The sequence below is a fragment of the Muscardinus avellanarius genome (genome assembly GCF_963383645.1).
Source record: "Muscardinus avellanarius genome assembly, chromosome: 15".
In the NCBI taxonomy this organism is placed as follows: Eukaryota; Metazoa; Chordata; class Mammalia; order Rodentia; family Gliridae; genus Muscardinus; species Muscardinus avellanarius.
Window position 1 is genome coordinate 10,980,294 of NC_137801.1, and position 13,067 is coordinate 10,993,360.

The 13,067-nt window shown below is 42.9% G+C and overlaps 1 protein-coding gene across 1 annotated transcript in view; it reads right to left on the bottom strand.

The window, feature by feature from the left end:
- Positions 1-13,067, bottom strand: part of NBAS (NBAS subunit of NRZ tethering complex) — a gene marked incomplete at both ends in the record, with an annotated part of 312,243 nt that overhangs the window by 195,712 nt on the left and 103,464 nt on the right. The window contains 3 exons of the mRNA XM_080711473.1: positions 4,042-4,215; positions 5,270-5,455; positions 10,551-10,704. Of these exons, the coding sequence (XP_080567599.1) occupies positions 4,042-4,215; positions 5,270-5,455; positions 10,551-10,704 (514 nt within the window). The remainder of the gene's footprint in view (positions 1-4,041; positions 4,216-5,269; positions 5,456-10,550; positions 10,705-13,067) is intronic.

Below are 13,067 nucleotides of genomic sequence, written 5' to 3' on the forward strand. Positions count from 1 at the left end.
TAGGGAATTTCCCTCTTCCCTCTCCCATCCCCCTCAGGTTGCCTTTTTTGCTCATCTCTGGTCTGCTTTTTATCCTATAAAATGGGAATGATAGTTACATACATGTAAGAGTCATAAAAATGAAAGGAGTTAACAGAAATGAAATGTCAACAGTAACTTAGTTTAGAAAAAGCATTGAGTGGCTAGCACTAGCTAAAGCACAAAGTCAGCCAGCATTTGCTATCGGGCTGAATGTTAATTTTCCTTGATATTTACATAGATATGCACACTGCTTCATTGTCTTCTCATATCTACTCTTTTTAAGAAGTCTGCTTTCAGAAGAATGGCTTTGCTTTAAACATAATGTCTGTCTGCTCCCTGGCTGCTTTACGACTCCATGTCCTGGGATCTTTCAGTTAGTTATAATAGACTGCATCAACATATGGCTAGTACTCCATTTACACGCTTCAGGACTAAGCCTAACTCAGGTCTTTTATTAATTTCAGAAAATTCTCACAATGAACACTGCCTCCTTCTTACTGCCATGACTCTCTTCCTAGAATTCTTATTACTCTGACATCAGACCGGTCCTGTCCATCCTCACGTCTCCTAGCACTCTATTTTTCATTTCTTCATCTCCATTATCCACATTCTAGATAATTTCTTAAATTACTTTCCAAATTTTAATTCTTTCTTAAATTATGTATTATTTTGAATTGATCCATTTTATTTTTATTTCAAGTCTAGAAGTTCTATTAGGATTTTATCAAATCGTGTGCTAATTTCTCCAGCTACTCCATCTCATGCTTTTCTTTCCTTCCTCATGTATAAAATCTGTCTGGCCATCTATTATTAGAGTGGGAGGAGAGAAGGGTCTACCTGATGAATCTTTTTCATAGTTATTTTCCATTTGTGCCTTGTAAAACTAGACTATACAGTCATCTTCATCAGAGTCTTTGAAACTTGTACAATTTGGACAAATATGAGTCCCTCGGTGAAATGTTGCTTTTGCTACCACCTAGCAAACTACAAATCACTAGTGAGGTCCAATTTCATCACAGATGGCAGGAGTATTAACTCACAGCTCACATGCAGGTGAGGGGCCTGCTGATCGGCTGCTCTGCCCCACCCATCCCTCTGGGCCACGCACATACCTTAACTTGTCCAGGTGTCTTCACAACTTTTCCTTTCCAAGGAGGATTCAAGCAAGAAGCCAAGGCTTACAATCAGACCTGAGTACTTTAGGGCATTACAAACCTCAAGGGTGGGCACATGAGGCGGTCTGGAAGGATTTGGCAGGCTAATGTACAAATAAGTTTCAAGACCTGCTTCTTTATTGCTGTGACACTGGCCAACTGTACAATCATTTCCAAGTATGCCTGCCCCTTTCTCTGTGACACGATTGTTCTCCCCTGCCCTTTAACAGCAGGCTTGGCCAGGAAACTTTCTTCAACCTGTGAAATGTGAGGAAGAAGCCACTGTGTTCTTTTTCTTTTTTACTGTTCTCTTTCTTAGCCCCAAGATAGAAAAAGGAGACTGCTTTCTGAGTTGCCAAATGAATAAGACATAGAAAAGAGCAGAATCTCGACCACAGTACACATGATACTTGTGGAAAATTAATGTTTGCTGTTGCAAGCTTCTGAGATGTAGAGATCTTTGTTAATGCAGCATAACTAGAGCTGTGCTGTCTGATACAAAGGTCGCTGTTTCTGTTACATTATTAAAATGGTCTGGCATCATTCATGACAGATCTAAAGTGCATTGTTTTTGTAAATAATCAAGTGAAATACAAACACCACTCCCCACACAATCCTAGTAAGAAAATAAATGTAACCAAGTGACCTAAAGTACCACAATGAAACCCAGTTTCAGTCACTCATCTGTCCTGCCCAAATGTCTTGAGCACTTGCTGTTTACCGGGTGCCATGCTCTCCCTGATAATAAATAGATCGATGAGGTGTAAACAATATATAAAGGAAACAAAGGAAGAGCCACAGTGTGAGCAAACAGTTCCAACCAGGTGTGATAAGGGCTGTAACAGGCAGGTACAAAGACACGTGAGAGCAAAGCTGATCAGGGAAGACCTCACAGCAGAGAACATCTGAACGGCAGTTATTGTGAAATGAATGAAAGGGGTATCACCATTCTACACAAAGAAGACAGCCCAGGAGATACGGAGAGCCACGGAAGAGCCTGATGGGTGAAGAGTCAGGAAGTTCCCTGCGAAGGGCCTCACGTTCTCCTGAAGAGAAAGGAGGCTGCAGAGGCATGCCGGAGGCAAGGCCCTTCTAAGCTTTTCTCCTTTGATGTTCATATATTTCAATAAGGCAAATGGCTATATGTTTTATTCAAAAGGCACATGCTAAATTGCTATGTAGAAACAACAACACGCTGCCTATATAACAAAGGATTTACAAGATTCTGTAAGGAAGAAGTATCACAAACAAGATTACTAGAAAGAATTTCAAGTCACTTCTTCCTTCCTTATAAAACATTCACGCTCAATCCATCCCGCTCCTCACCCAGATTCTGCTGCTGTAAGCAACCCACCTGGGCTCACAGCAAACTACCACACACCTAACCTCGAAATTCTAAGTGCAAACTGCTTACAAGAAAATGGGAAATTTTAAATAACCGATGAGCAGATACATTTCTGACAAACGACCCTCTTAAAAGCCCAAAACTGTCAAAGATGAAGCCCTGCTTTCATTTCTACTTTGACTGCACTGGCCTCTGGCCGTGTATCTTACTGGACTTGGTACTAACAAACGCCAGTACAAGGCAGCAGACTCAATCCGATTGTGAAATTATAAGAAGCCTGAAATGCCTTCTGGTCGACCCCCAGCCCAATGTTGACCATTACTACAAGGTCGGGGCTTTTAGAGATCAGACCACGCTGCTCCCGCCGATGGAAACTGGAGCCTGCAGCAGCGTGTTGCACGCCTGCTTCGATGGCTAAATTAAGACATTTTGACGATGCAAAAGTGTGTTGCACTTTACAAAATGACTCTATCACCCGCAAATCTAAACTATTTAGAAACACAAAGCTATAAATAGAGCAGTCTAAAGAAACATAAGAGCAATTAAGGATGATTACAAGATATTCTTATGAGAACCTAAAGACTTCCATAAACTATTTGAAGGCCCCCAAGAGTCAAAACTTCCTACTGTTGGTACAATAAATATAACAGAGCGAATACAGCTGGGGAATTAAGAGTAGTAGGCCTGAATCCAGGTTCTTCTCTCTACTGTGGAACCCTGGCAACTACGCAACCACATTATATCACAATTTCCCTTTCCTCTAAGATTAAGTATCTACTTCATAGGATTATTGAGAGAATAAAATTAGTACTTGCAAGGTACATGTATAAAACTTTAATATCTATCAAATCTTAGTCTTCTTGCTATTGACAGTGTCTTATATATATAGCAGACAGTCAACAAACTTTGGACTTAATACCATTTTATAAGCTTTATAAGAAAATTCTGGACTATACTGTTAAAACACTTTTTTTGTAATATGTATGGTAATGGGGACTAAGCCCAAAGGCATTATACCTTAGATCTACAACCCCAGACATTTATTTGTTTATTTATTGTGGTACTGGGGTTCCAGGAAACCCTTCTACCTCTGGGCTACACTCCCAGACCTATTTTATATTTTTCTTAAATTTGGAAGCAGAGTCTCTTAAGCCAGCAAAGCCGGCTTTGAACCAGCGTGATCCTCCTGTCTCCGCCTCCCAAGCGCAGGGCCCAGACTTTTATTTTACTTTTCTTTTTGAAACAAGGTCCACTAGGTTGCCAAGAGTCTCTCTAAGTTCCTAAGGCTGGTCTTGAACCTGTGATCCTCTTGCCTCAGCCTCCCAAGTATTGGGATTACAAACATGCACCGCCACACCTGGTTTGTTTAAAAAAAAAAAAAATTTAAAGAATAAAATGACAGCTATTTTCTAACTGAAGAGCAATCCCTTGCAAAGCCTATTATAAAATTTATAAATAGAAACAATTTCTATACAGAAAAAAAAGAGCACAGAATTTTCAGACTTTAGCGTTTCTACTTACATCTGGTTTGGAATGCTGAAATATCTTCAGGGGAAACTTTAAATCTCCTTTGGCTAAAGTTACTAAATACTCTTTTAATAGCTCATTAGCCATACCAGGCGACTGTTTCTCACAACGATGAAGGAAAGGAACCATCCACTGATAGGCACTTGTCACGTAGTTGTCCTCAGAACACTGGAAGTATAATTGTCCAAAACAAATAAGCATTGAATTAACAGGTAAGTCTCCAAAACAAATGGATAATCAGGCTGATGTTAAGCTGTGGAAGCCCTACTGTCTAAACTCACTTCTCCTGCGTAAACTGACAGGCAGCAAAAGGATGTATCACCTTCGACCCAGGCCTGGAGGAGCCACAGCAGTGAGACCACTGCGGCCCACCTCAGCAGAACACACTGATTTAAGGTCCCCAACGGCACAGGCACGGCTCTGGAAGAGGTGCACACCGCTGGGACTATTTAACGATGAGGTCTTACAGAACAAGGAGAAGTTCTACCCAAAACGGTGAGGAGAGAAAGAAATGTGAAAAAACACAGAGAGAGAGAGAGAGAGAGAGAGAGAGAGAGAGAGAGAGAGAGAGAGAGAAAGAGAGAAACAAAAATAATTTTCAAAGAAAAAAAAAAGCACAGGAACAGATAAGAGATAGCTGGGAAGAAACAGCTCTAAAAGAGAAGCCGCTTGGGAACAGAGTCTCATCTATAAAATTCCAGAATCTCTCTCTCCCTTTTCTTCTTCATCTTCATTGTACCTTCCCCAAGTTCCAAATGATTCCGGTAATATTACTCGTTATCGCTACAATTATGCGATCATCTCCCTTGAGCATCCCAGGTGATGCACGTCAATCCCGGAAGAGACATCCCACACGTAATGCAAAGCCAGCATCAATCACTGGGTAGGTTACAAATAGAAACCAACGCGAGAAGCCAAAGTCAGGGAGTTAAGGTCTTCAAAGGACAAAAAATAGGAGGAGAAAGACGGCGAGAGGGAGGCAGAAGAAAGAGAGGACAGGGGAGAAAAACAACAAGATCGAAGGCAAGGAAGGCTGAAAAAAAGTTGAAACAGCTTAAGATTGCCTCAGTGATTTATACATAAGTGACTTTTTTAAAAAAAAAAGTCGAGAAACCTGTATTTACTAAGTTTTCAAGCTTAGAGAACATTTCATTGTGGTTTGAGACCCTTATAATCAGAGTACACAGAAAATGCTTAGAGGAAAAGTTGAAATAAAACCTACACTGTTCATCAGTAATCTTAGTTTTTCGATGTCTTTCATCTTCTGGAGCTCTTTCAAGGTAAGGGTTAGGTCACACCCAGCTTCGTACACCAGTGTTTCCAGAGTAACTAGGTTATCGCATAGAACCAGCAAGCCAGGAATATGGCGCTCCATCCCAAGTCGAACAAGGGACAACGCACAGTCGACCTGAAATCGGAAAGCAAAGGTTAAGTCCCTGAGTATCTGACATTTCACATATATTCTAAAGTGAAAGCCTCTGTTACAGGATCAAATTCTTATAATCATTTTTTAAAGCTGTCATTGTCAATAATACAATTTCCATTGTAAGTAAGCTTTTTACTTACAAAAACATTAGAAGCCTGGCGTGGTGGCGCACACTTGTAATCCCAGCATTTGGGAGGCCGAGACCAGAGGATCGTGGTTCGCGGACAGCCTCAGTTACTTAGTGAGGTCCTATGCAACTCAGTGAGACCCGGTTTCAAAATAAAGAATAAAAAATAGGGCAGGGGGTGTAGCTTGGAGGTCGAATGCCCTTGGGCTCCATCCCAGACCCACAAAAAAAAAAAAAAAATTAGAGTTCTTATCAAATACATCAACATTACACTGTTTTAAAAGAATCCATCAGCAAGAAATTCTGAAGATAAAGAAAATAAGAGGAAGACGATCATTTTAAATTTGTATAGCACTATAGTTCACAGTGTAGTTTTACATGTACTCATTTAATTTTGGCAACATTATCTTCACAGCAAAGGAAAACAGCATAGCCGGTAGTTACAGTGCCCACCTCACCTTACTTTCACTAAATGCCGGAGCCAGCGGCATGAGTACAGGTTCTGAAGAGAGGCGTGAGAATGAAGAATTTTTAATTCTAACATGGGGGACCCGCCAGCCTACTATCTCTACTGGTCGACCCCTGCTCATGGGTCAATATTTCCTACGGGTCGACGACTATGCCTGGGTCAGTATTCTCTATTGTGCTGATGCTCCTGGCCAACGCAACTTCTGGGTCAATCTCATCTTTATTGCGCCAACGCCCGACTCTAGGTTTGTTTTTCCAGAGGTATTTATACACAGCTACAGGTCAATCAACATTCTCCTGCTACCACCACCAGAATACAATAAAGACCAATACAAAACACATCATTTAGGCCTATCAGTACTCTCTGTCATCACCACCTGATCCTCTCTCAGACCTCTTTGAACTTTCCATAACCCCAAACCTTGTTGCCTCTGGGCGAAGGACAGTCAGCTGAGTCAGAGACACCAATCCAGGGGAAAGTCTTAATGGCTCCCCACAACTAAACTACTCTGCTTCCAAAAAAAGAAAGGCTCTTCCAGGTGTTTCCTGCTCAGACACTCTCCTTCACAGTACCTCCCTTACAGAAGGCATTCAGTAAGTATCTGCTGAGTAACCAACTCTGGTACAAATCCTTTCATTGGCTCAAGTCCAAGACTTCACACAGTAACAACAAAGTCTAGTTTTCCTCTGGATGCTCAGCTGACTGCCATTTGCCCCCCTTTTTGATCAAGGTTATACACTTACTCTTCGACTGATGGAGAACCAGCCATGTGGCCCACACCCATAATCACTTCCATGCTCCCCACTCTAGTGGTCCTAGACTGACCATTGCGCACTGAGGATGTCCTATGAAACCAACGCCACTTCAGGGGCTAGGAATGTAAAACCGAACGGCCTCTCCCTTCATAGGTTTCTCAGTCTAGGAGGGAAAACACAACGGATAGCTGAGTGGTTGAGGTAGTGAGGAAAAAGCTGTGTCTGGATGGAATCCAACGAGAGGGCACCTGACCTAAGCTGAGGGTGCCACAGTTCCCCGGACAGGGAAGAGGCAAAGTGGCCCCTACAGAAGCAGCGGGTATGAGTTAGGTGTAGATGCGTAAGGGACGGAGAAGAGCGTGCAAGGCAGAAAGCAGAGCGTGCCATCGAGTACGCTTGGCTTCCAGTGATGGAGAAGAGGTATGAAGCGACTGGGAACAGCTGGAGCCGCAAGGAAGGAGGGGCCAGGGAGTGGAGAAGGTTTGCCCAGCTAAGGGACATGCAGCTCATCCTGCAACACAGGGCCTCTGCGGCCAGGCGCACACGGACGGACACTCGGTATTTACTGAGTGATGGGCTAGTGTGAGTGATGAGTTGAAATGGACTGGACTGAAAGTAGACAAGTCAGGAGAAACACAGCCGCCAGGGTTAGAGGGATCCCGAGGAAAGGTGCCAGTTCATCTGTTCATTCACCATGTAGTTCACTCACTGGTCCACACCATGTACTTACTGAACACTCCCTACGTACTGGGCAAAAATTAACAAGAAGCTACCCTACAACAGTGTAACTGAAGGCATAAAAGAGAAAGAAATTAAGACGTTAATTAGAAGATAGAAATTACAAAATTGAGTCAGACTAGGGGAAGAGCTTAAGAGTGGGGAGGAGTTTGGAATGGTGGGCTGGGTTTCTTCTCTGAACCAGACAGTGGGGAAGAGAGAGTAGACTTGAGAACTCCGCAATGAGCGTGTTGCTCTGGGGAGCCCAGAACGCCTCGGTGCACATGTGTAACAGTTGATCCAAACCAAGAAAATTAATCTGCAGCTGACGGAGGCTGATCTGGCTGGAGGAGACACTGGAGAACTGTCAGTGCACAAATCTCAGGGCAGTACTGGGAGAAGACCCGGGGGAGCCACGTGCGCAGAAGATGGCAGCGAGACCCTGGGGACGCCAATGAGGGACCAGGCAAAGGATGGAGACACAGGAACCGACAGACGCGGCCAAGGCAAGAACAGGAAAAACTGAAATGGGGTCACGGAAGCCAAAGCAGGGACTGCAGGGAAGAAAAAGTACTCGATACTGTCAAAAGACGAGGTGCTAAATCAGAAACAGAGAGACAGGTATTTTAAATGGTGGAGGTTTATTTTGTATTCCAGTGTAAGAAACTGCTTTCTTCTTGTTACCACTATATTTTTTTGCTTTTTGTTTTTTGTTCTTTTTTAGTACTGGGGGTGGAACCCAAGGGCTTTCTATCTCCGGGCTATAGTCCGAGACCTATTTTATATTTTATTTGGAAACAGGGTCTAAGTTGCTGAGAGCCTCAGTAGCTGAGGCTGGCTTCGAACCTATGCGATCCTCCTGTATCAGCTTCCCAAGCACTGGGATTACAAGAGTGTGCCACCACGCCCGACTCTACCACTACAGTTTAAAAACTAAATAATGCTTATAGCTAAGTGAGGTGGTGCACACATGTAATCCCAGTACTTAGGAGGCTTAGACAGGAGGATCCAGGTTTGAGGCTAGCCTCCACTACTTAGTGAGGCCCTCCACAACTTAGACTGTGTTTCAAAATAAAAATAAAAAATAGGGCTGGCAGTGTAGCTCAAGGTAGAATACCCCTGGGTTCAATCCCCAGTACTGCAAAAGAGAGAGAAGAAAAAGAGACAGAAAGAGACAGAAAGATTTAAACCATAGTATCTTCAAAGATTCTTCTCATTGTGATATGTTCAGATTCTAAACATTTTCAAATACACTATGGTCTTTAGCTATCTTCAAAAACCCGGGACATCAATGATAAATGTTCTTGGCTCTCACCCCCCAAAATCGATCCAGGATATTTCCATCAGCTCCAATAAGTAATCTTCAATGTGAGGAACACTATAAATAGAAATTAGATTAAGGAGGAATCCAAGAAGACTATCATGTGGAAACCTGGGCTTGTGCGAGGTACACCAAGTGGAAATGGAAACAAAAGGCTGCATGCTTTTTCCGACAACACTGCTGATCACAGACCCGCTGGAATCGACCTTCCTGTCAAATGAAAGACCTAGGGTAGGGGAGGTGGTCCAAAGACACGACTGCACAGGGAAAGCAAAGAGCATCCACTGGCCAGACCTTGAATGAGGCTTCCCAGCGCGTGCCGCCATTGGCCAGACCTTGAATGAGGCTTCCCAGCGCGTGCCGCCATTGGCCAGACCTTGAATGAGGCTTCCCAGTGCGTGCCGCCAGGCTTTGTTCTGAATTACCAATCTCTGTTCTCTGTCGCTAACATTTATGGAGCACTCAGCTGGCATATATCCAATGCTTCTCTCAAATATATTTTATTTTCCCATCATTGCTGGGACTAGAACTAAGCCCATGAAAAAGCAAGGTACGAAGAACGTACATAACAGGTACGGAGCTGCGTGGTCTGTTAGTGGGAGAGGCAAGATTAAGCCACCGTGAGGTTCAGTCCAATCTTCATCTCTGTGAACCATGCTCCTCTTATGCATCCATAAAAACAGAGAAATCAGGCCTGGTCTTAAGCAAAACAGTAGAAAAAGCTTTGAATAGGGGTTCCAAAAGGCAAAATCACAACTGCATTACTGTGCTCTAAAAGGGATTGATTAAGTGCTTTCATGTTGATAAAGTCTTTTAGCTTGCTTTTTTAAGGGGGTCTTTTTTATTTTTTTGTCTTTTTGGACTGGGGTTCAAACGCAGGGCAATGCACTTGCCAGGCAAGCACTTTGCCACTGAGCTACATCCCAGCTCAATACAATCTTTTAAATTAATAAATTATTAGCTCTGTTCCAAATGTATAAAAAAATTAGGAACAGCATGTACTGTATTTTGGATCTTACATTTTATTATATATATATAATAAGTATATATATATAAGCATATATCTTATATATAATAAGTATGGATGTAAATATATGCCTTGTATATGTATGTGTGTGTGTGTATATATATATATATATATATATATATATATATATGGGAGTGGTATTGGGGATGGAACGCAGGGGCATTCTACCTCCAAGTTACACCCCCAGTCCTATTTTTTTATATACTTTATTTTGAAACAGGATCTCACTGAGTTGCAAAGGGCCTCACTAAATAGCTGAGGCTGTCCACAAACTGCAATCCTCCTGTCTCAGCCTCCCAAATGCTGGGATTACAAGCATGTGCCACCACACCCGGCTGAACCTTATATTTTGAAGAAAGATTCTAAAAAACATTTCTTACACGTATTTTCTTGATAAGCACCTAAAACAAAAGCCACGAAAGCTTCTGAGACAAACAATAATTGAACAAAAGTACTAAAAAAAATATTCATTTCATCCCTCAAAAATTACACCCATGACTGGCACCACAGTCAAATCCACTGCATGTACTGAATCCCCAGAAGGCCACGCAGCATGCCCTGCACCGCTGAGCGGCAGCATGCCCTGCACCGCTGAGCGGCAGCATGCCCTGCACCGCTGAGCGGCAGCATGCCCTGCACCGCTGAGCGGCAGCCCCCTCACCTGCCCGGCGTAATGCTCTATCTCCTCCGCTCGGCTCTGATACCAATCCATAACCTTCTCCACGGAGAGCTGCGTGGTCCTGTACTTCAGCAGCTCAGGCTGCGCGGCATACAGAAACTCACCGTCATCCTGAAGACTTGGCTCAACAACCGTTCTGCAAGGCACAAGAGGAACAATTCATAACTGACTGGAAGGCTGGAAAAATTATAATTTTATAAGAAAAAGACAGGGACAGAGATGAAAGGACAAAAGGTTACACAGACAGGGAGCATGTGTTGTGCGTGTGCATGCATGTACGTGTGTGTGTGTATGTTCTCATCTCAAATTTATGTGTATATTTACACGTTAAATAAGACATCATTTTAGGAGACTTTATTTCCCCACTGGTTTTCCTGATTTGAAAAATTAGAATAGATAATAATCAAAACAACTGTGCCATAAGTCAATCAAGTAAGTATTAACAAAACCAAAATCACCCCAGAAAGCTTTTACAAAATGCACACAGCCGGGTGCCCACCGCAGGCACACTCAATCAAAATCTCTCGTGCTGGCCAGCCAAGGCTGGCTCGGGAAATTCCTCCAGGTGATTCCAATTTGAAGAGGAATCGAGAAATCTTATTTTCAGTGTTTGTGAGGGAAAAAAAGGAAATAACACTGTAGCTATGCGGATAATACACATCTGCTCAGTGCCAACCACGTGGCACCACAGACACTTGCACGGCACAGGAATAAAATCAGCAATCTCTCTGAGGAGTGGACGCAGGAATCACCACATGAAGGTCACAAATTAGGAGTTACCCGGATGATGACGGCCAATTGCCTTCTATGGCTAAGGACTGAAAGAATGAGAATCAACTTGGACCTCTCAGACAGACCTAAGGAAAACAGCGTCTCCTTTAGGGACATTCGCTTCTCTGAGGCAGGTCTGTAGGACATGGTGGCTGACTACCAGAAGGTATCTGATTACCATCAGGCAGTGAGCCTTGCAGTCTGCACTGAATTTGAATCACCGTTTCCTCACTGAAGCTGTGAAACCTCATGCACGTTACTAAAATTACCCTAAGGTTCCTTTTATTCATTAAAAAGAACTGAGACTAATAACTATGCAGAAATGTGAAAATTCAAGGTAACATTAGTAACATATACAGAGCATGCAGCCCGGTACAAACCACATGCTTAATTTTATCTATAGTCTCTTTTGTAAAATTCTTATCAACTGTAGGGTATCATCAGACACAAAGCCCATAAATATTTCATCCATATTCCTGAGACAACCTACTGTTCTTATAAATGGCACGGCACTAAGGCTCCATTACACGGGATGATCCTTTAGCTGAGTGGTCTCCCAGTGTCACTAACGTTCTTGCCAGACCTTTCCCCAGGCCATCACACAGAGCCACATCACTCCGCAGGCGTCTCTTAAATCTGCCCTGTTTCAGCAGGAAAAAAACAGCCACCAGCAACCGAGTTCCTCTGATGCTTTTCTTCGGTCCTTACCTCCGTCCTTCTCAGTGCTATCTGATGGGATGTAGTGCTTTCTCTTTCTGGAAAACAGCATCCCTCCCTTTCATCCCAGCCTGCTATGCAATCAGAATTCCCCTCCTCTTCCTGGCTGCTCCATTTCTAATATCTAGGAAAATCTGTTGATACTGTTTTCTAAATCGTCAGTCTAATTCTGCATAGCAACTGATTTTAGAGTTGGTATGCATATTTTTAATGTCCCAAAGGGCTCTCAGTTCTCCGTTCCTGTTTTATGCAATCCAATGTTGTTTGATGAATGCATTATCTTATCTCTCAGGGAACACTGATTATAATTTTTGAAGTTTCCTTCTTTCTACACGGTGTCTTTCAGTTCCACTCTCTGTATATCTTCCTTGCTGGTGTGTCTGTTCTGCCTGCTGGTGTCTATCCTCAGATGCCCTGGAAGCTCTGTGGGTGGCAGGACCTGTTCCTTTGTTGGCTTCACTGTGTCCTAGCAACGCCCGACCCTTTGCAGCCTCGGGATCTAGAGGCCTCTTTCCCAGAGCATACTCCACTTCCCCAGAAAAGAGTTCTCCAAACACCTTGAGGAATATTCCTGAATCTGGGAGCAGAAAGCAAGAAGAAAACTAAGATCTCCAGAAATTCAAGATATAAATTTCTTAAAGGTCTAGATTTTCAAACGCATCACTCCATCCCTACCTATACCGTGCCTGATAATGTAGGAGAATTTGGAGGTTCTCTAGCTACCTAGCGGTCCCCAGACTCAAAAAATAAATCTCTGATCCCATATAGAGAAAATAGGGGAAAAAAAGAGAGTAAAGGGGTATCTGCCTGATTTTGAGGAGTGGGAGATACAGGGATTTAAATGTTTCTCATATAAACTTTCAGTCCTGCACATCTCCCAACTCCCCTCCTGCAATACATAAAGCCTCCATTCCGGGGCTTGTCCAAGTTCCATCTTATAAAAATGAAAACAAACTAAATCAAGAACAAAACTGCTTGTATAATATAAAAGAACATCTCTTTTCCTGAAAG